Source organism: Cetorhinus maximus, chromosome 24 (assembly GCF_964194155.1).
Source record: "Cetorhinus maximus chromosome 24, sCetMax3.hap1.1, whole genome shotgun sequence".
NCBI classification, from domain to species: Eukaryota; Metazoa; Chordata; class Chondrichthyes; order Lamniformes; family Cetorhinidae; genus Cetorhinus; species Cetorhinus maximus.
In genome coordinates, this window is record NC_135902.1 from 28,280,044 (window position 1) to 28,304,353 (window position 24,310).

The window sequence follows — 24,310 nt, forward strand, 5'->3', positions numbered from 1 at the left end:
AGAACTCTTTGCAAATGGTTGGGGGGTATAGTCTGTACCAGTTGATGTACAGAAGAAATCCAGAGTTGCCTTCAGTGTTATCAGATGCTCCCCCTATTCTAGAAGGGACTAGCATTAGCTTCACTTTTTCTGCTCATCTGAACGCTTTGCATGCAGGCAGAAAAGCTTTCATTAAAGTTGAGGTTTTGGAGAAAATCTGGTGAGTCCTATGGCACCTCATAAGACCGTCGAGAATATAGTTTAGACAAGAAGGCATGGCATATTACAAAAGGGAAAGCCAGAAAGAGTGGAAAGGACCTGGTAAGGTAATAGGGAGTGATGGAAAAGTAGTAATTGTGCAACACAGCAATCAAACTGTTAGGGTACATTCTTTGAGGTTGATTGGTACTTACCTTCACAGGTTCTGAATGGGACATAGAAAGTGAGGAGGCACCATGCATTTCACATAAACACACACTGGGCATTTATGAGGAGCAGACTAAGCCGGATACAGGGCCAACTAATGATGAACAAAGTAACACTGAGGTACAGGATAATACTATTTATCCAAAAGGGCAACTACCCAAAGTAGGAGCAAAGGTAATGTACATGCTAGAAGTATGTGGAGGGATGCCACCATCAAAGTCTCGGCGAGCAGAAAAGGCCACTGGTAAATACAAACATTGGTTAAATGTGCAGGATGAAAGACAGGAGACAAGACCTATGGATTGGCAAACCGAGGTAAAGATGTGGAAAGCCAGAAAGCGCTGTATGAGTTCTGACAGTGGACCAGAAAGTGGTCATGACCCCAGAAAAAAATCACGGACATGCGAACAGGGCTCTGCTCACATTGGAGAAAGACTACAATAGTAGTCCAGAAAAAAGAGGAGTGTGAGTAGAGGCCATAGTTTAACAAGAGGAGTAGAGAGCAAGCTAGGAATGTCAATAGAAGTAGAAGCCCTTACGTCAGAGGTTTTAATGGCTTCTGATAAAGGAAGCCAAACAGGGAGAGTTAGAAGGAATTTGAGGTATATACTGAATTGCCAAACAGGGGACAGCCAGCCTTTTCTCACAGATGGATCTGTACAGTAAAGGTACTCCCAGACGGCATAAAATATGAGGCTAAAGCGAGATTAGTAGCCTGAGGCTTTGAAGAAAAACTCAGGGGTCAGGGTGGACTTGCCTACTGCGGGGCAGGTGAGTTTGAAGATTTTTTTGTTAACTATGTAGGTATCATATTCCTGGGAGTGCAAATGGATTGACATAAAGGATGCGTTTTATAAGGGGAGAAGTTTCAACGGGAAATTTTGTTTGAAACCTCCCAAAGAGGCCGGTGATGTAGAAGGAAAGCTGTAGAAATTGAACAATTGTGTTTATGGATTGAATGATGTGTCAAGAGTATGGTATTTTTTCATGAGGTCTGTCCTGTTGAAAACAGGTTGCATTCAGTTTAAGGCAGACTCTGTGTGATGTTCTACTGGGACTATAAGGAGAAAACTAGCTGGAATCTTGATCATGTATGTTGATGATTTCCTGTGGGAAGGCTCTGTAGAATTTGAGCAATGGATAATCAAGAAGGTAAAGAAAGGATTCAAGGTCAAAAGTCAGGCTTCAGGGGCCTTTAAATACATAGGTTTAGACATTAAACAGAGCAAGTCAGGGGTGACATTGAATCAACAATCTTATCTAGAAAATATTAATCATATCCCCAATAACTTGGGTTAGAACCTCACAAAAAGAGGATCCTGCTTCCAAGGAAGAAACGGAACAGTTGAGAAGTTTAATTGGGCAGTTGAACTGGTTATGCACTCAGACTGGACCTGGTACTAGTATGATGTGTTGGAGCTGAGTACTATGATGAAACATGCTACAGTTGAGGAAGTTCTGAGAGCAAACAAAACATATTAAAGAAATTAAATTCAGAAAGATGCACACTCAAATTTCCAGTTTGGGTAGACCAGAAGATATGAGGCTAGTCATTTCTAGCAATGCTTCATGTGCTAATCTTCCAGATGGGTATTCTAGCACAGCAGAGTTTATCATATTCTTAATAGGAAAGAATGATAAATATTGCCCACTGGCTTGGGAGGAAAATAAAATAAAAAGGGTAGTGAAAAGCACCTCAGCAGCTGAATTGCTGGCAATAGATATGGGAGTTTACTTATATAATATTTCTGTTAGTAGCTAAAGGGCAATGTGAGAAAAGTTTGCCCGTAGAATGTTATGTTGACAACCAGTCTCTTTGGGATAATGTTCATTCGATGAAAAGCGTCGCTGAAGAAAGGCTAAGAATAGACCTAACCAGCATAAAACAAGTGTTAGAGAGAAGAGCGACCTCTAAGATACAACGGGTTGACACAAGTCACCAGCTACCGGATTGCTTTACGAAAAGAAGTGCCTGCTCTAAGAAATTACTAGATGTATTGGAAGAGGAGCCTTATGTTATAATGATGAAATAAAAAAAATCTTTTTTCTTTATATTTGGTAAAGGAAATGTGGGATCCATAAATGTGAAAATGCATGACTTTATTTCCTTCTGTTTGTTTTGAAAATAATGCTTTTTAATTTTTCAAAGCTTTATTTATAAAGAAAAGAGGGGAATCTGTCAATGTAGCATGGCAATTACCTTGTTAAAGTTAGTTAAAATGGGTGATGGGCATTGGTTCTCCCATTTAAACAGTATAAATAAATACAGCTGGAACATTGTGTAATCCAGGGCAAACACATCTGCGGTAAGTGTTTGCGGCTCGAGAAGCTTCGGCTCAGTCACTGATCTGATGGCCAAGCTGCAGACACTGCGATACATCAGGGAGGGGGAAAGTTACCTGGACACTTGTACCAGGAGGCGGTCACACCCCTTAGGGTAGGGTCTTCTGATTTGGTCAGGGGCAGGAGGGTGTGACTGTTAGTGAGGCAGGTAAGGGGACCTAGAGGGCAAGAATGCAGGAACCTCAGCCTTTGCAATTGTCTGACAGGTTTGACGTTCTTTCAGCTTGTTGGGATGAGAGTTGGGGCTGCAGGATGGGCTGCCCATGCCACTGTGGTACATGAAACCACTCAAGTGGTGAGACCAAAAAGGAATGTAGTGGTGGTAGGGGACGATATAATGAGGGGGATTGACACGGTTCTCTGCGGCAAAGAGCAAAAGTCCAGAAGGCTGCTGCCTGCCCGTTATAGGGTTTGGGACATCTGCTCATGGCTGAAGAGGAACTTGAAGTGGGAGGGGGAGGATTCAGTCGTCGTGGTCCATGTAGGTACCAATGACACAGGCAGGACGAGATAAGAGGTTCTTAATAGCCAGTATGAGGAGCTAGGCACCAAATTAATAAGCGCAACCTGGATTATTACCTGAGCCATGTCCAAATTGACACAGGGCAAATGAGATTAGAGAAATTATGCATGGTTCAAAGACTGGTGTGGGAGAAGTGGGTTCTGGTTCATGGGGCACTGACACCAGTACTGGAGAAAGTTGGGGCTCTACCGTTGGGACGGTCTACACCTGAACCGTGTCAAGACCAGTGTTCTCACGCCGCATAACTAGGAAAGTAGAGTGTTTTAAGCTAAATAATGGGGACAAGGGATGCAATTTGGCAAGATGTGGTAAATCAAAGAGATGGGGCAAGAGAGAGAGATACTAAAATGGTAAATGATAAACAGACTGTGACAGGAAGGGATAGAGAGTACAAATCTAGGAGTAAATGAGCAGATAATGCTAGAGGTTACAAAGATAATGAAAGGACAGAACTAAAGGCCCTCTATCTGAATGCATGTAACATTCGAAACAAAACAGATGAACTGAAAGCGCAAATAGAAATAAATAAATACGATCTGATAGCCATTACAGAGACATGGCTTCAGGGCGACATAGATTGGGACCTGAATATTGAAGGGTACATGACATTAAGGAAGGACAGGAAGCTAGGAAAAGGTTGAGGGGTGTGTCTCTTGAGTAATGATGGTATTAATGCAACAGAGCGGGATGGCCTAAGCCCAGGAAACCAGGATGTAGAAGCAGTTCAGGCAGAGATGAGAAATGATAAAGGCACAAAGTCACTTGTGGGAATGGTGTACTGGCCTCCTAACAGCGATCACTTGGTAGGGCAGAGTATTAAGGAAGAAATAATGGGAGCGTGTCGGAAAGGTAATATTCACGGGGGATTTTAATCTACATAGACTGGAAAAATCAGATGGGCAAAGGTAGCCCTAGATGAGGAGTTCATAGAATATTTTTGGGATAATTTCTTACAACAACACGTTCTGGAGCCAACTAGAGAGCAAACTGGACCTGGTATTGTGAAACGAGATAGGATTAATGAATGACTTCATAAGGAAGGAGATCCCTCGGTAGCAGCGTTCATAATTTGATTGAATTTTACATTCAGTTTGAGGGAGAGAAGAGTGGTCCAAGACTAGTACTTTACACTTAAGGGCAATTATGAGGGCCTGAAAGCAGAGCTAGCTAAAGTGAACTGGCAAATTAGTTAAGGGATAGATCAATAGAGATACAGTGGCAGACATTTAGAGATATTTCAGAATACTGTAATAAGGCTAAGACCTCGCACTATATTTTTATGAAGTATATGTATAGTATGTATGTGTATGTATATCATCATAGCTAATTTCTAAAATTTTAAAACTTGACAACTTTTAGAAATGGCTGAAGCCATGTCTGGCTGTGGCTATTTGGCAGTATCACAAACTTGCAGCTCATTATCTCTGAAGAGCCCTGTGGGCTGCAGAGACCAAATTCGAGGGGGAATGTACAAAGGCTATCTGCATTTCAGAACCCAGGCTAGCCAACCAGAGTCTACTAGCCTGCTAGGACAAAGCCCTGCAACCTTCTAACCATTAAAAGTTTGAAAGGAACATTAACAATCTAAGGGGTATACACCCTTCGCCAAAGCCAAAGTGGAGAGGTGGATGTCGTGTGACATGGCCCCCTAACTGGGAGAACACATATACAGTCTTGCTGTATTGCAAAGCAGTCTGCCGTCTTCCATCTGCCAAGCAGCAGCACAGAAAAGGGGCTCTGTCCAAGTTTGAATGCCTGTCCCCCATTTACACTGTTTCTAATGAATTTCTGAACATCTAGACTATGGTCTACAAGACTAATTTGTCTCTGTGTGCCTATCTCATCATGGAAGTCATTTCAACTGGAAAGGTGAATTATCCAGCATTTTTCAGCCTGCCAACCTCTGTGAAGGAATACTCCATTGGACTTTGATTCTGGGTTCATGTGAAAAGATAATTCTTTACTCTGTGGTCCTTGCCCTGTAAATCTTTCTTTGTCTGTCCCTCGTTTATTGTAAGAATGCAGTTTATTGTAAGGATGCAGTTACTAGGAAAGTGGTACTGAGCAAATTATTGGAGCTGTGGGCTGAAACGCCTCCGGGTTCTGATGGGCTTTATCCTAGGGTCTTAAAAGAAGTGGCCAGTGAGATAGTTGATGCATTGGTTTCAATTTTCCAAAATTCCCCAGATTGCAAAATAGCAAATGTAACTCCCTCATTCAAAAAGGGAGGGAGAATGAAAGCAGGAAATGACAGGTTAGTTAGTTTAATTTCTGTCATCGGGAAAATGTTAGAAGCTAAGACGTTATAGCAGGGCAGTTAGATAAATTCAAGGTAATCAGACAGAGACAACGTGGTTTTGCGAGGGGGAAATCATGTTTAACCAATTTATTGGAGTTCTTTGAAGGAGTCGCATGTGTTGTGGATAAAGGGGAGCCAGTGGATGTACTGTACTTAGATTTCCAGAAGGCATTTGGTAAGGCACCACATCAAAGGTTATTGTGGAAAATAAAGCTCATGGTGTAGTTGGTAACATATTGGCGTTGATAGAAAATTTGGCTCTAACAGGAAACAGAATAGACATAAATGGATTATTTTCTGGTTGGCAAGATGTAACGTGTGGTGTGCCACAGGGCTCACTGCTGGTGCCTCAAATTTTTACAATTTATATCAATGACTTGGGTGTAGGGACCAAAGGTATGGTTGCTAAATTTGCTGATGCTACAAAGAAAGGAAAGTAAGTTGTGAAGAAGACATAAGGAGGCTACAAAGGGATATAGATAGGTTAAGTAAGTGGCAAATGGAGAATAATGTGGGAGAATGAAATTGTCCATTTTGGCAGGAAGAATAAAAAAGAAACATATTATCTAAATGCTGAGAGATGGCAGAGCTCTGAGATGAAGGAGGATCTGGGTGTCCTAGTGCATAAATTGCAAAAGGTTAGCATGCAGGTACAGCAAGTAATTAGGAAAGCTAGTAGAATGTTATTGTTTATTGCGAGGGAAATTGAATACAAAAATAGAGAGGCTATGCTTCAGCTCTACATGGCATTGATGAGGCCACATCTGTAGTACTGTATACACCATTGGTCTCCTTATTTAAGGAAGGATGTAAATGCATTGGAAGCAGTACAGGGAAGGTTTAATAGATTAATACCTGGAATGGGAGGGCTATGTTAAGAGGAAATGTTGGACAGGCTAGGCTTGTATCTGTTGGAGTTTAGAAGAATAAGAGGTGACTTGACTGAAACATACAAGATCCTGAGGGGTCTTAGGGTGGATATGGAAAGGATGTTTCCTCTTGTGGGAGAATCTAGAACTTGAGGTCACTGTTTAAAATGAAGGGTTTTTAAAAATTTAATCATAGGTTGTGGGTGTCGCTGGCTAGGCCAACATTTACTGCCCATCCCTAATTGCTCTCGAAGGTGGTGGTGAGCTGCCTTCTTGAACCACTGCAGTGTCTGTGGTATAGCTATACCCACCCTGCTGTTAGGGAGAGAGTTCCAGGATTTTTATCTAGTGACAGTGAGGGAACGGCGATATATTTCTAAGTCAGGATAATGATTGGCTTGCAGGGGAGCTTCCAGTTGGTGGTGTTCCCATGTGTCTGCTGCCCCTCTCCTTATAGATGGTAGTGGCCGTGGGTTTGGAAGTTGGTGTCTGAGGAGGCTTGTTAGTTCCTACAGTGCATCGTGTAGACACTGCTGCCACTGCATTGGTAGTGGAGGGAATGAATGTTTGCGGAAGGGGTGCCAATCAAGTGGCTTCTTTGTCCTGGATGGTGTCAAGCTTCTTGAGTGTTGTTAGAGCTGCACTCATCCAGGCAAGTGGAGAGTATTCCATCACACTCCTGATGTGCCTTGTACATAGTGGACAGGCTTTGGAGAGTCAGGAGGTGAGTTACTCGCTGCAGGATTCCTAGCCTCTGACCTGCTGTTGTAGCCACATTATTTATATGGCTAGTCCAGTTCAGTTTTAATAGTTACCCCCAGGATGTTAATAGTGGGGAATTCAGTGATGGTAATGGCATTGAATGTCAAGGCGCGATGGCTAGACACTCTCTTTTGGAGATGGTCGTTGCCTGGGTCATCCATTTAAGCCAGAGATTAAAACGTTTTTTGTGTTGTGAGCCTTTGGAAATCTCTTCCTCAAAAATGGTGGAAGCAGAGTCTTTGAATATTTTTAAGGCAAAACTACATAGGTTCTTGATGAGCAAGGAGGCGAAAAGTTACCAAGTGTAGGTGGAATTATGGATTTGGGGTTACAATCAGATCAGCCATGATTTTATTGAATGGCAGAGCAAGCTCGAGGGCCTGAATGGCCTACTCCTGCTCCTAATTTGTATGTTTTATAATTTAAATGGTCTGGATGATTAACATTTTTTGGCTGGTAGTGAAATGACTTTTTTAACATAAGAGAAAGTTATGAAGATTTACCTTTTTAAAAAGTTTTTTTACACATCCTATTGTCATTATAGGATTCATTGGTTCTAGACAGTGTATAGTGGGTCAGTGGGCATGGAAATATGATGGCTTGGCATAGGGGGCATGAGGGGTGAGCAAGGGGCAAGAGTGAGCGTTGAGCTTGAGGACTGGAGGGCTTCTGCGTTTTTATTTTAACTGGGACAAAGCCCCACAGCACCGAGGTGGACCCTGTAAATAGCCTGCCTTGGCATTCAGCAGCCCCTGTAGCTGCCTCCGCACTTTTTCCCAGTCAGCTGGCCTGACTCCAACCGACACCCAAACCTGGCAACGAAGATCCCACCTTTGCGGGCACTTTCTCCTGAGGAGGGTGGACCGAGCCTGGAATTTTCCCAACTCCTATCTGCCTCGAGAATAAAAATCCAGGCTTCTATCCCTAAGGAGGGAGGGAACGGTGGTGTTTGGGAGGTGCAGCCTGTTAACTCCTCATGCCCCCTCTGCCAAGCTGTGCCATGTTTTCCCAGAGCTTATTGTTTCCACGTGCAATGGGAATGTGATATGAGTATATTGTGGGAACTTGATGCATGAGCTTTGCTGCTCAATTTGTCATCAATATTGATGAACTGTATATTTTTCATTTTCTTGGCTTTTTTCTTCAAAGAGCAGTTATTTGATTTTAATGTTGAAGGTTAATTTCTGTAAGGAAACGTGTTTAAATGTGTGCAAGAAAACTGGAACAATTACCCCTCTTACCCCCTGCAACTCTATTAACGATTTCAAAATATTTGAGTCGTTACTGTGTCCTAGAAATACATACGTACGTATTACAAAATAAAATTGGTGATTAGATGATTTGGAGATATGAGTTCTGATGTCAAAAATGAACTTCCAGTTATAGGTTATAGATTGCACTTTTAGACAAATGTCCTAGTATATTTCATATTTTAGGTATTGTTGAAAAAAGACATCTCTAAGCTTTTTGCCTTGCACTCATCAGGACCCTTCGCAAGAATACGAATATAAATGGAAAGCAACAGTTTATACTGTGGTATGCCATGGCAACGCCTCTACCAATCAGAGTCCACTTGCCAACCAATCAGTACTCTCTTCAGATACAGTATAGATTGTTGTTTTCCGCATATATTGGTATTCTTGTGAAGTGTCCTGATGAGTGCAAGATGGGAAGCTTAGACTTGTCTTGTTTTTCAGCAATACTCAAGTTCTGTACCACCAGATTACTATTAGTTTATATTTTGATAAAATGAGAAACGTAGGCCATTGAGATTTTTCTGGCTTACAAGAATACTAATCCAAGTAATAGATGAAAACATTTTAGATGTTATAAAGGACAGTTTGCAAGTACTATTAATTTCCTTTATCAAGCTAGTATGTTTAGCACTTTAGGTGATTGTAAATCTGGAGTTAGGATTTGTTTATACATTTCTGCTTATTTTATCCTTTTTTATTCATTCTGTTGTATTTTTGAGCATTTGCTTCTGAAGCTTGATGGGCAATATGGATTTGTCAGCAAGCCTCAACCAAATTCAGTTTTGCACCAAAGGTGACTCTTGGTCACAATAACCTCACTATAAGTGCCCTATCATGTCTGTCGTCATGCTTTCTTTTTCCCCACCTACTTTTATAATCTGACAAAAGGTCCTCAGCAAAACTATAAATTCAAACATTGAATCATTTTTATAAGTGGAAATCAAAATTGCGTAGGAAAGGATTAATCCCTGTAAAATCAGCCTGTAATGCAACTGAAAATATGCAATGGTATTCTCATTTATGCCACCACATTTTTGTGTGCTTGGCTGCTACGTTTATTCTGCATTATTCTTGCCTAATTGTGTTTCATTTATCCAAATAGTGAATTTTTAAAATATTGAATACAATTGAGGCCATCAAATGAGCTAATGTAAGCAAAATTTAAGTGCACAAGTCTCCAAGTCCCTTCAGTACGTACAGCATATTTTCTAAATTATGCTTCTACATGATTTGCATGGGGCATAGAGTTTAGCCTACATTAAGCGATGATGGGATGTCTATATACTTTCTAGCTTGGATGCAGGTTTATGTAAATCTATTTTATGTAGAATCTTTTTTTTAAAAAAAAAAGAAAACCTCACCCAATAAATACCCTTTTGAAGAAGTGTAGCACTTGTGCACATTTTTTTTAAACGATGGCTCAGTTGTATATGATCATATGATTGGAGAAAATGTTGTAATGTGTAGTGTGTATTGTATCACTAAAGTTTGAGAAGAATTGGCTTTTTCTATTAATATCCATAAATTAATACTTATTAAAACCCTTTGTGTGCATTGTGCTACTTGAGTTATATTAAGGTTATATTAATAGTAAAGGTTATACTAATGAAGCAATGGATTTCAAAATGTAGTTCCCTATAAAATTATTTCAAGTGAGAAGATTGTTAGCCTTAGGCTAGCCTTCTTGAAAACAATTAATGATTTAGTTGGTTGGTCACTTTATTTTATAGAATGAAAGATAAAATAATTTTATTATCAAAATGTAATTCCAATGACAATGCAGTAACGTATGCTACAGTCCTCCTAACGAATTTCTGATGCCTTCTGTCTATGATTAACAAGTAGCGTGTTAATGTTAGCTATTTGCATATTATTTACTCGTTACTGCACACACCAATTTAGATTCCTGCACTTATTGCCAATTCTAAAGAAAGCAATGTCAATGAAGGCAGAACATGTTTCCCGAATTAGAGTTCAGGTTACCATTTTTCCTGTAAATAATTGTACATTTTTAAAAAGTGTTTACTTTTATCAATTTATGTAAAACAACTACGCATTTTGAAAATTAACTTTAAGTCCATTTTCAATGAAGCTATTTTAATTAAATGTATTAAAATCATTTTAAATGTTAAAGTTGGGGTAAACTTGTTAAGCTAATGGGCCTCTAAAAATGACAATATTAAGGATATGATTTTGTTATAACAACCTGTTCTACAATATCTCAAAAATAAAATCATTTTTGCTGAATATGACATCATTAAGGTTTAAAATATAAGGACGATTTCTGCATTGTGGAATGGTGACTACCATACAAAACTGCAACCAAGATAAATAAGGTGTTGTCGTTGTTTCCTTATTTTAAATGGTAAATCATAAACTATAAAAGTTCATGGATTAGCTAAAAGCTAATACTGAACATTCACTGCAGAGATGAACTACTTTTACTATTGTAAAAGCAAAATACTGCAGATGCTGGAAACCTGAAATAAAAACAGAAAATGCTGGAAAAACTCAGGCCTGACAGCATATGTGGAGAGAGAAGAAAGGTTGTATGGACTCCAAACGTTAACCCTGTTTCTCTCTCCACAGATGTTGTCAGACCTGATGAGTTTCTCCAGTATTTTTTGTTTTTACTTTTACTATTGGTTCAAGTACCAATAGTAAACATTTTATTGTACCGAGGTATGCATTTTCTCTTGCAGTAGAATGAAATTTTGTTCATTTGCAGTGTGATATTTCATAATGACATTGTGCTTTTATCTTTCAAAAAGAAAGGTCTTACTGAAAATCTAGTGTAAATGATCTGGGCATCCCTGTTTCAAGGGCAGAATTTATGGAAAGTAACCTAAAGAAATAGGACTTCTCATTCTGACTTGAGTAAAGTGGTATTTTTGAATAAAGATTAGGTACCCCCTTTGCAGTGTTCAGTTGTTCTGTGTTTGATTGAGTCTGTTTACTACTGATGCACACTGTGCTTGATTTAGCTGAGTCTGGGTGTGGACTCAGAAAAGTAAACAAAGTGTAGAAGTTGCTGAAAATAAAGAGCTATAGAAGTTGCTTGAAGCTCGAGCTAGAAACATGGAGCAGTCATGTTAAAGCACTGTGGGGGGCGATAGGGGAACCTGTGTGTGTCATCTTTGCAAAGCTCCGAGATATAAAATATATAACACTCGAGTTGGCTGCTGAGTTCAAGTGATACGTTTCCTTTAAATTCTAGCTTTATTCACAATTGTTTACTTATAACTGAATCATTTAACAATATTGTGTTGCACCCTTTTCACAGATTTTTTTGGTTGACTCTAAAATATAGACTAAATGTGAGCAACCTCCTTTATCTGGCTGATTTTCAGGGATATTCGTGATTCATTTAACATAAAGTGTTTTAGTCTGGATGTCAGCTGTGGGGCAGGACTTTAAGACATTGACTGAAAGGACTGACCCTTTCAAAGTGACTTCCATGGAAACTTGATCAAGTACTAGATAGTTAAACTTTTGAAAGACTTGGGTTACTGTAAAGTATAATTGTGGTTTAATTTTAAAAACAGCAAACTAGTTTGAGCAAACATCAAAAATGAAAAGAAAATGGTAAGGTCAGTGCAGTAAGAAAGGAATGACTAATCTACAGTAAAATAAACACTGAGCAAATTTGGATCAGTTGAGCATGTCTGATGATTTAAAATGAGGTAGACTAAGTGCCAAGGAGTGCAAAAAAAATCGCAAAATGGAGGTATTCATGTTTAAATAAATCCTTTGCCCCCTGGTGGTTACTCGGTGTTTGTTTGAATGTGCTATAGTGAAATGTGCTCATTTTGTTTAACATGAATATCTACATTGTGAATTTAAGAAATCAGAAATACATGATTTAAATTCAAAGTTAAATGGAAACAATATTTTAAAAAATTAATTTGATTCCCTAGTCTTCAAATCTGAAAACATAATTTCTTGCATTCAGTATACTGCAATTCTATTGTGTACTAACATTTAAAATGCAGTACAACTGCACAGAACATTAAGTTTTTGGAATGTTAAAATTAATGGACATCCATTTTCTTCAGATACTCTAGAGTTAACTCTAACTTAGGTTCAGTCCCATTTGGGCACAATTTAATGTAGTGCATTTGGGAGAAAACTATTTGGCTAACACTATTCTAGACAGTATTAGTTTGAAAATTGGTTACAGTACTAATGCATTGTTAAAATCCTACGCTTCAACTGAAAAATCATTTAGACCAATTATGATATGGATTTGTACCATGGTAAGAAGTCAAATATCCTTTCAAATTATACATAAGTACACAGTCAAGCTTCCTCCTATCTTCTTTTCTAAATCTAGCATCATAACCATCTATTCCCTTCTCCCTTGAATGATTGTCTAGCTTCCTCTTAAACACATCTATCTTATTCACCCCAATCACTTCAGTGGTAGCGAGTTCCACATCTTTACCACTCTTTGGGTAAAAAACTTTCATATATGATACATTTACATATATATTAGGCACAAACACATAGAGCTCTATTAAATGAAGTAATATTTTTATTTGCTATGGTGTTTTCAACTTGAAACTCTTCATATGTTTGGTCCGTTAATGTCAATTATTCCTGTTAGAGATGTGATGGATAATTGATAAAAGTCTTAATTTAAAATATGCATTATAGTGCAGCCATGATTTTGGATCTTTGGCAAGGGTGCAGTTCATACTTGGCCTTCAAACTTCAAATTTGACTAGAATATTATTGCTGTGGTTTAGAAGGTTTATTTGTATGGACAGGTTGCATAAAATTGGCTTGCATTCCCTTGCGTATAGAAGATTGACTAATGATCTGATCAGTGTGTTTAAATTGTTGGAAGTATTTGAGAAACTACTTCCTCTGCTGGGGGAATCTAGAATGAGGGGCACCACGTTAATATTAGAGCTAAACCATTTAGGAGCGAAATTAGGAAGCACTATTTCACGCAAGAGTGCAGCCCCACCAGGACTGGATCCTGGGACAATTGGAGCTTCCAAGAGTGAGAATGATTGATTTTAATTAGGTAAGGGGATCAAGAGATATGGAGTTAAGTAGCATAAGTAGAGTTGAGGTACAGATCAATCATGATCTAATTGAATGACGGAGTAACTCGAGGGGCTGAATGATCTTTTCCCCTTGTTATATTGTTAAACTGCATTTCCCCCTCCAGAAAGCAAGTTAACTTAATCAATGCACGCTGCCAACTAGATGAGAATTACCAAGGCAACAAGAAAAATTAAAAGTCAACCACAACTGTACCTTTGAATATACACTTGTTCTGACATTTGAGAATATATAAATAGGGGGCAAACTGAGGCACAATACACAAAAAAGATGCAAAACTGCCCTGACCCCATGGATTTAAGTGGTTCCAAACCAGACCTTCAACTTCGTCACCTTCAGCTACCTTAGCTAAAGATGCTGAATCATCAGACCTGTTTAAACTAAATATTCAATTAATTGGATATGTATGTTGTCAGGGATGCATTGTGTTCATCATAGCCGTATAACTTTAATTCCATAATCAGAAATCAAATGGGAAAATATTTTGACTATGTGGGGTCTATTTGGATTTATAAGATGAGGGCTTTAATATTTTCCCAGGCTGGGGAGAAACACTGAGTGTTCCTACAAAGACTGAGAACTCTTGGGGTGAGCCACCACTTCCATCTACCACGGTCGATAATGGGACTTCAGCATGGGGCAAACCTCCCAACGGCAGTTCAGGTTGGGGAGATAATACTGCGGAGTCGACGGGGAATTTTGGAAGAGGGAATGCTCCAGCTGCTGTCCCGGCAATGTGCAAACCAGGTAACAAAATATGGGAAGCATATTTTTTTTCTTTGAACATATTGATTGCCATGGTCAGGTACTTAAATGACTATGCACTAACTTTTAACGCTTCATTAAAATAAAGTTGCTGAGAAGCATTTTGGTGGTGTTTCTCGATGAGGGCAATAGGTTCTGACGATATTGAAATAATCCATAATTGTGGCTTGCGAAATGAATATCACAAAAAGTAGTCAACTTTTGTGTATTACAATAGGTTGTTCTGTGCTATATCCTACAAGGCTTTTATTAATAGGAGTAAACTAAAATGTAAAAATTGCCAATTTAATTAAAAACGCCAAAATCCAGATACTGACTTGAACTTGGTGAGATGAATTCAGGTGTCCACTGTTCTCTGCGGAAAATATTCTTCAGCCTCTTTTATGAATCAGCTGAGTTTATAAAATGGCCATTTTTAATTTAAGTACCTTTCAGTCCTAGTTGACGTGATGATTCTTTTAATCAGTTAGCATGGTTCTGAGGACTTCATTTTTTTATTCTAGGTGAGAAAGATGTTAAATATAGAAGTTTTATAAAAAGTAATGTTGCTAGAGATAAAGATTCCCATGATTTGATAATGCATCCCAATATGAGAGAGACAAAATCTGATCATTATTAACATGATTATTGAAACATTGGTAAGAAATTTCCTGTCGGCAAGCGGGGGCGGGGCCCACTTGTCACCCCGTGTCATTTGCATTTTCAGGTAGGCGGGGGCGCAGCCGAGTCAGCTGTGCACCCGCCGACCTGTCAACGGCCTATTGAGGCCATTCAAAAATCAATTAAGCTCATTAGTGGACCTGCCCGTCCAACCTTAAGGCTGGTGGGCAGGTCAGGAGCGCTGGCGGCCACCTGAAAAAGCATGAAACCTCATCCAGAGGCGGGATGAGGTTTCATTGTGGAATCAAAAAATTAATAGACACTTTTAATTAACGTTATGTCCAAGCCCCAACTCCATGTGACTTTGTCACATGAGGGGACATGGATGGTGAATGAATTTTCACTGCAGTAACTTTTTTTACTTTGGGAACTGATCTCCCTGAGGCAGAACTTAGTCTCAGGGAGATCGAGCGCTCCCGATCGGAGGGCCGCTTGCCCGTCTCTCTCTCTCTCTCTCTCTCTCTCCCCCCTCCCCCAAACGGGGGGAAAATTTTCCCCATTGTAGCAAATTTCACAAAAATATACTTGGGAGTAAATTAGATCAACAAGAAAAATATAATTGGAAGCAGAATGGTTTTGATGTGCAGTGTGCAGAATATTTCATTGGGACTTGAATTTTTGAATGCTTGATTTGAAACATTCCAGTAGAAATAGAAACAAAACATTATTATAAGTTTCATTTAGTATTAAGTACAACCATTTAACTGGTGAACAGCACAAAGAAAATTTCAACACTCAACCTATTATTTTATGCATTTTATTTTCACTCATTTGAGTGTTATTATGCCTGTATACACTTGTTGGTTCTCATGGAGAAGGGAATATGATACTGGGAAAACAAGAGACAACTGAATTTGTGTATTTAAGAATAGCCTAACAAAATACTTCAGCTAAGTTTTTAAAATACAGGGTATAGATCCAAGCAGGTTGTTCAACTTGGACTTTGAACACAAAGGAGTAGGGGGCACAAGAGCAACCTTAACAAACTGCAAGTGAATTTAGAAAGCAATCTCTTAGATTTGTGGATATGTATAGAATGGACTCCCAGTAAAGCTATGTCAATTAACACTTCAACTAAATATAGTCTTCTTAGAACTAGAATTGAAGGTTGCAAGGATAAGTGGTGATCAAGTACTATAACCAATGCAACCAATCAAGAATTAACCATATAAAATGTAAGGTTGAAAGGGTTGCAACTATATCACTGGATATAGTTGAAAAGGGATGGATTTTTTTCAACTTCCTCTCCGGGTGTGGGTAGCATGACGCTGGTGAAGCTGTATTTATTTTTCTCTATCCCATTTATCCTTTGGGCCACTTCAATCTTGATCGGCTTTCTTTCCGTTTCAGAGGGTGTTAAGAATCAGACAAGTGCATTGTCTTAACAATGCACTTAAAGCATAGCATGATTAGAGTAAGTCAACATGGTTTTACTAAAGGGAAATCCTGTGTTTCAAATTTACTAGTTTTTTGATGATGTAATGAGTAGGTTCGATAAAGGGGAACCAGCAGAAATAGTATAGCTGGATTTCCAAAAGGCATTTGATGATAAGGTGCCACACAAAAGGTTAACATACAAAATGAGGGTTCATGGAGTTAGGGGTTATATATTAGCCTGGAAAGGGGATTGATTAACTGATGATAAAGCTCTGTTTATGCCCACTTTGTTTTCTAAGTTGACAGGCAGTGAATAGTGGAGTGCTAAAAGGATCAGTGCTGGGCCTCAGTTATTTACAATCTATTTTAATTTAGATGAAGATACAGAGAGTAGTATACCTAAGTTTGCTGATGATACCAAACTTGGTGGAAAGGTAAGCTTTGTAGAGGACACAGGCTGCAAAGAGATATAGACAGGTTAGGTGAGTGAATGACATGATGGCAAATGGAGCATAACATATGGAAATGTGAAGTTATTCACTTTGGCCATAAGAATAAAAAAGCAGAATTTTTTTTTAAAAGGCATCAAACTTGTAAGTGTTGATATTCAAAGAGACTTGAATGTGCTGGTACAAGGAATGCAGAAAGTTAGCATGCTGGTGCAGCAAGCAATTAGGAAGGCAAATGGCTTGTTGGCCTTTATTGCAAGGGAATTGGAGCACATGAATAAAGAAATCTTGCTACAGTTGTACAGGGTTTTGGTGAGACTGCGTTTGGAGTACAGTGTGCAGTTTTGGCCACCGCATAAAGGATATCTTTGCATTACAGTGAAGGTTTACTAAATTGGTCCCTGGGATGAGGGGGTTTTCTTTTGATGAGAGGCTGTGTAAATTGTGCCTATATTCTTTGCAGTTTAGAAGAATGAGAGGTGATCTCATTGCAACCTACAAGATTCTGAAGGAGGTTGATAGGGCGGATGCTGAGAGATTGTTTCTGTTGGTCGGGGGATCTAAAACATGGGGGCGTAGTCTCAGGATAAGGACTGAGATGAGAAATTTCTTCACTTGAAGAATTGTGAACCTTTGGAATTCTGTACTCCAAGGGTTGTAGATGCTCCACCATTGAATACATTTAAGGCTGGGTTATAAAATTTTTGGGTTCTCAGGGAATTAGGGGACATGGGGAGCAGGTGAGAAAATGGATTGAAGCCCATGATCTTATTGAATGGCAGAGCAGGCTCAATGGGCCATGTGGTCTACACCACCTATTTCTTATGTTCTTAACATGTGCGACTGGCGGTATGTGTAGGTCAGACAGAGACCATTAGACGTAGGAGCGGAAGTAGGCCATTCGGCTCAGTTGAGTCTGCTCTACCACTCAACGAGATCATGGCTGATCTAATGATCCTCAACTCCACTTTTCCCGCCTTTTTCCCCATAACCCTTGACTCCCTTACTGATTAAAAATCTGTCTATCTCAGCCTTGAATATACTTAACATCCCAGCCTCTACAGCCCTCTGCAGTAAAGAATTCCACAGATTAATTACCTTCTGAGAGAAGAAATTCCTCCTTATCTCTGTCTTAAATGGGCCACCCCTTACTCTGAAATTATGCCCTCTAACCCTAGACTCTCCCACAAAGGGAAACAACCTCTCAGCATCTACCCTGTCAAGCCCCCTAAGAATCTTATGTTTCAATAAAGTTGTCTTTCATTCTTCTAAACTCCAATGAGAACAGACCCAACCTACTCAACCTCTCCCCATGAGAAAATCCCTCCATACCTGGGGTCAACCTCGTGAAGCTTCTCTGGGCTGATTCCAATGCCAGTACATCTTCCCTTAGATAAGGGGACCAAAACTGTCCATAGTATTCTAGGTGTGGTCTAATTAATGCCTTGTATAGTTTTAGCAAGACTTCCCTATTTTTATACTCCATTCCTTTTGAAATAAAGGCCAACATTCCATTCTCCTTCCCTATTACCTGCTGAATTTCTGTGATTAATGCACGAGGACCTCCAAATCCCTCGGTGCTGCAACTTTCTGCAGTCTTTCTCCATTTAAGTAATATTCAGCTCCTCTATTCTTCCTGCCAAAGTGCATAACCTCACATTTCCCCACATTATATTCCATCTGCCAAGTTTTTGCCCATTCACTTATCCTGTCTATATCCCTCAGTAGACTCTGTGTCCCACCTATTCTTTTGCCATTAGCAAACTTGGTGATGCTACATTCTTTCCCTCATCCAAGTCATTAATATATTGTAAATAATTGTGGCCCGAGCACTGATCCCAGTGGCGCTCCACTAGTTACAGGTTGCCATCCTGAAAATGCCCCCCTTACCCCAACTCTGTCATCTATCAGTTAGCCAATCCTCTATCCATGCTAACATACTACCCCCAACACCATGGGCTCTTATCTTATTAAGTATGCTTATGCGCTGTACCTTATCAAATGCCTTTTGGAAATCCAAATATATTACATCTACTGGTTCCCCTTTGTTAATCCTGCTTGTTACCTCCTCAAAGAATTCTAATAAATTTGTCAGGCAAGATTTCCCCTTCATGAAGCCATGCTGACCATGTTTGATTATATTATGCATTTCTAAATGCTCTGCTATTACATTCTTTATAATAGACTCTGACATTTTCCCAGTGACTGATGTTAAGCCAACTGGCCTACAGTTACCTGTTTTTGCCTCCCTTTTTGAATAAGGGTGTTACATTGGCCTTTTTCCAATCCTCTGGGACTTTTCCAGAATCTAAGGATTCTTGGAAGATTACTACCAGTGTATCCACTATCTCTGCAGCTACTTCCTTTAATAGCCTAGGATGCAACCCATCAGGCCCAGGGGACTTATCGGCTTTTAGCCCCATTATTTTCCCTAGTACTTTTTCTCTAGTGAGAGTTGTTGTATTTATATCCTCCCCACTTTGCCCCTTGATTATTTAGTATTTTTGGTTTGATATTAGTGTCTTCTACCGTGAAGACTGAAGCAAAGTATTTATTCAACTCCTCTGCCATTTCCTGGTTCCCCATTATTTCCCCAGCCTCATTCCCTAAGGGAGCTCTTACTGTCCATTTTTATATTGCTAGTTTACTGTCCTTCATTATTTTTTGGTCACCTTCTATTGGCATTTAAAACTTTCTCAATCCTCTGGCTTACCACTAATCTTTGCCACATTTTGTTTTTTCTTCAACTTGATATACTCCTTAACTTCCTTGGTTAACCATGGTTGGTTTATCCCCTTCTCAGAATCCTTCTTCCTCAATGGGATATATCTTTGTTGTGAGTCATAAACTATTTTCTTAAATGCCTGCCATTGTTCATCAACCATCTTTTCTGCTAAACTCCTTTCCCAGTCCACTCCAGCCATCTATGCCATCATTCCTTTGTAATTACCCTTATTTAAGTTTAGCACAGTTGTTTCCAACCCAAGTTTCTCTCTCACAAACTGAATGTTAAATTCTACCGTTTTATTCTCACTGTTTTCTAGGGGATCTTTTACTCAGATCATTTATTAAACCTGCCTCATTACATATTACTAGATCCAAAATAGCCTGATCCCTGGTTGGATCCACAACATATAGTTCTAGGAAACTGTCCCGAATGCACTCTGAATTCTTGCTCGTGGATACCTCTGCCAATTTGATTTTCTCAATCTACATGAAGATTAAAGTCACCCATGATTAATATACTGCCTTTTTTACATGCCCTCATTATTTCCTGATTTATTCTCTGTCCTACAGCATAGCTGCTATTAGGAGGCCTATACACTACTCCTACCAGTGTCTTCTTCCCCTTGTTATTTATACCTCCACCCATATGGATTCTACATCATCTGATTGTACTTTTTCCATCTTGTACTAACGAGGCTACCCCACCACCCTTCCTGCCTGTCCTTTTTAAAAATTACATACCCCTGAATATTTAGTTATTTAGTTCTCAGCTTTGATCTCCTTGTAACCATGTCTCTGTAATGGCTATAAGATCATACCCATTAACCTCCACGTGCCGTTAACTAATTTATTTTGTTCCTAATATTACACGGATTTAATTAAAGGGCCATTAATTTTGCTGCCTTCTTCCCCCCTTGACCCTGTTTGTTGCTTTTTTTTTTGTTTGTGCACTCTGTCCCTTCCTGTCACACTGTGGATATCATTGTCTAAATAGCTGCCCTGCAATGCTGCCATATCCTTTCAGCCACACATTTAACTTCTTGACTTTATTTATTGTGTGCCAGTTTGCCCGTCGCTCAGGTAGTAATCCTGAGATTATTACCTTGAAGGTTCTGCCTTTTAATTTAGCTCCTAACTGTTCAAAATCTTTCTTGTCCTATCAACGTCGTTGGTATCAACGTGGTACCAAGTTCCCTTCCTTAAGGATATTAGTGTACCAATTGGGTTTTTACGATGAATTACCAACTTTTATCATTTTTGCCCATAACTAACCCACAGGCTATTGAATTAAGAACATAAGAAATAGGCGCAGTGGTAGGCCATTTGATCCCTCGAATCTGCTCCACCATTCAATAAGATAATGGCTGACCTGATTTGTCCCCTTGGCTCCACTTACCTGCTTGCCCCCCACAGCCCTTGACTCCCTTGTTGATCAAAAATCTGTCTAACTCAGCCTTGAATATATTCAATGACTCAGCCATTGCTTGCTGGGGAGGAGAATTCTAAAGACCCTTTGAGAGAAGAAATCCATTCTCATCTCTCTCTTAAATGAGAGACCCCTTATTTTTAAACTGTGCCTCCCCCTATGAAGGACAGAAATCTCGCCTCCAGCCAGTTAACGGTCTTGGAGCATCACTGCTGACTCTTCGGGTGGCATGGGGGAAAGCCTCACCACTTGTAAAGTTCTGTCTATAATTTTATTTGTGAAATAGTATTTCATTATTGTGCATCTTGGTTGTGACATAGCCATCAAACTGGTAGAGGTCATTAAAATTGCAAAATAAAATTATGCATAATTAAACTTCTGTTTGAACATAGCATAACATGGATGCATAAGTGCAAATAAATTGTATGCTTTTGTCAAAAAATATTGGTTTCCTTACCCACTACATCTTCATCTTTTATCATATCTTTTAGCCTCCAAATCTATGCAAGAAGGTTGGGTCAGTGGTGGAGATGAAATTGGCCTGAATAGTAGCCATCATCCTAACTGGGAAGAGGATGAGGGGGAGATGGGAATGTGGAATAATGCAGCTTCTCAGGAGAGCAACTCTTCCTGCAATTCCTCAGGTTGGGGCAACGCCAACAAGAAAGCGCATCAAAAGGTATTTCTCTCTTTTTGATTCAGGTGATTTGCAGAAATGCACATTTTGTGGTAGTGGTGGGAACCAAGAGTTTGACCGCTATTGATAATGTTGGGAAAAATCCAAACAAGATACTTTCCTTTTTCAGGGCATGAAAGCATCCAGTAAGCAAGAGGAGACTTGGCTTATGAACCGCCTGATAAAACAATTGACTGATATGGGCTTCCCTGTAAGTATCTTGTTAAATCTGTTAGATTCCCGTGTAAGTTTGTACAAGAAAATCTTGCCACTTGCATATAAATGAGCTTGCTTTTGCACTTAGCAAGCACCTTTAGCTTTAAGGTTGTGATTGCAGAATGTTTCTTGTTCAAGCCAAAAGTCAAAATAATAACTGCCTCCTGCCGATGCAATATGGCCATCTGCACATGCACACTGCTCTGCGCAGACGTCACTTTGCTGCGCCCAAAACATGCATTTTGTATGCAGAACATGTATGCAGGTCTCAATAGCTGCACTCTCACCACGACTGGATCGGCTCCCAATTATATAAAATAATTGTCAAAGAGCCATCATTAACAATTAACAAAATAGGCAAGAAAAACTTTGCTGATGCTGCAACTCTGAAACGAACACTCCGGAAGCATTCATTGTAAGTTGCTCCGTGTGTCTCCAAGATTTTGTATTCATTAGTTTGCTGCTTTAAATTATCTACTTTACTTCTGCATTAAAATGGTGTAAAAGTCCCTTTTCTTTGATACTAAACAAATTTCAATCTCGCAGCGTCGGGTCTGTGAAATCCTGTCCTACTGCCAGTCGGATACAATGAGCTCACAGCTGCATGAGTCTGTAAAACAGCAAATGTGGCAGAGAAACAGAACTGCGCATGCATGGCATTGGCAACAAACAGCCCAAAGTAAAATATTGAAGTTTGGCTTTGCCAGTTCTTTATTCTAAATCTTCATCGGCAAGACTAATTATTTTCCCAACTATTACACAATGGCTGAGATGAGGAGTGACTAGCTAGTGGAATAATTATGGCACTGTACCTATAATTAGCTTTAAAAAAACGTAAGTGGGAACTTTTCAGACTTAAGAGGATATGATATAAGCTGCAACAAGTGGGGTGTCACAGGGATTGGTGCTGGGGCCTCAACTATTTACAATTTACATCAATGACTTGAATGAAGGGACTGAATATATGGTAGCTAAATTTGCCACTGACACCAAGATAGGGAGGAAAGTAGGTTGTCAAGAAGATGTAGTGAGTCTGCAAAACAATATAGATAGGTTAAGTGAGTGGGCAAAAATATGGCAGATGGAGTATAATTTGGGAAAATGTGAACTTGTACACTTTGGCAAGAAGAATAGAAAAGCAGTATACTATTTAAATGGAGAGAGATTGCAGAATTCAGTGGTACAAAGGGACCTGGGTGTCTTGGTACATGAATCACAGAAGGTTAGCATGCAGGCATAGTGAGTGATTAGGAAGGCAAATGGAATGTTGGCATTTAGGGCAAGGGGAATGGAATATAAAAGTAGGGAAGTTTTACTGCAACTATATAGGCCTTGGTGGGACAACATCTGGAATACTGTGTACAGGTTTGGTCTCCTTATTTGAAAAAATATCGAATTGGATTCGAAGCAGTACAGAGAAGGATCACTTGACTCATTCCTGGGATGAAAGGCTTACCTCGGAAAGGTTGAGCAAGTTGAACAAATACCCATTGGAGTTTAGAAGAATGAGAGGTGATCTTATTGAAACACACAAGATCCTGAGGGGGTTTGATAGAGTAAATACCAGGAGGATGTTTCCACTTGTGAGAGAGACTAGAACCAGGGGACACAGTTTAAGAATAAGTAGTCTACAATTTAGGACCGAGATGAGGAGAATTTTTTTTCTCTCAAAAGGGTTGTTAGTATGTGGAATTCTCTTCCCCAGAAAGCAGTGGAGGTTAGATCATTGAATTTATTCAAGGCAGAGTTTAGACAGATTTTTGATAGACAAGAGAGTCAAGGGTTGTTTGGTGGGGGTGGGTGGGGAGGGAGGGGCGCATTGCAGATGGCAAAGTGGAGTTGAGACTACAGCCAGATTAGCCATGGCCTTATTGACTGGTGGGGCAGGAGTGAGGGGCTGAATGGCCTACTCCTGGACTTAAGCCCTGTATTCCTATGATGGAGCACCACATCCTTGTAAATGACTTAGTTAAGGATATTGTGAGCAAAATCTTGAAGCTTGTGAAAGATACCACATTAGTGTAATAGAGGCAGATTACAACTAGATTCAGGAAATTTGCATCTTTTACTGACATGGTTGTATTTTATCATTATTGAGAAGCCGAATCAGCTTTACAACAATATAAAATTGGCATATGGAGTCAAACTCTGGAATGCAACATGTAACATTCCCTGGTCTTTGACTCTAAACTCAACCTGACACAGCACTAATGTGGGCCAAAAGACACTTGATAAATTTAAAGCAGCCTTTTTAAAAAAATATTTTGTGAAGACAGAATGGAACTCTGCTCCCAAGTGTAAGAATGCATGCATAACTATTTCTTGAGGCTCATTCTGCAGTTGCAAATTCAATAACTCTGATCTTGCTAGTAAGAAATCCTTATCTACAGCTACGTGTTAAATGAGACACTAATGCAAAATGCGGAGTAGGATAGAGAGCTAATGATTATTGTAGATAAATGTAGTAAACAGTTAATCTACTCC

The 24,310-nt window shown here is 39.5% G+C and overlaps 1 protein-coding gene across 10 annotated transcripts in view; it reads left to right on the top strand.

The window, feature by feature from the left end:
- tnrc6c1 (trinucleotide repeat containing adaptor 6C1) overlaps positions 1 to 24,310 on the top strand; it is a 205,322-nt gene that overhangs the window by 137,533 nt on the left and 43,479 nt on the right. For all 10 annotated transcript variants that reach the window (XM_078570926.1, XM_078570923.1, XM_078570924.1 and 7 more), the window contains 3 exons: positions 14,071 to 14,277; positions 21,426 to 21,613; positions 21,741 to 21,821. In XM_078570926.1, the coding sequence (XP_078427052.1) occupies positions 14,071 to 14,277; positions 21,426 to 21,613; positions 21,741 to 21,821 (476 nt within the window). The remainder of the gene's footprint in view (positions 1 to 14,070; positions 14,278 to 21,425; positions 21,614 to 21,740; positions 21,822 to 24,310) is intronic.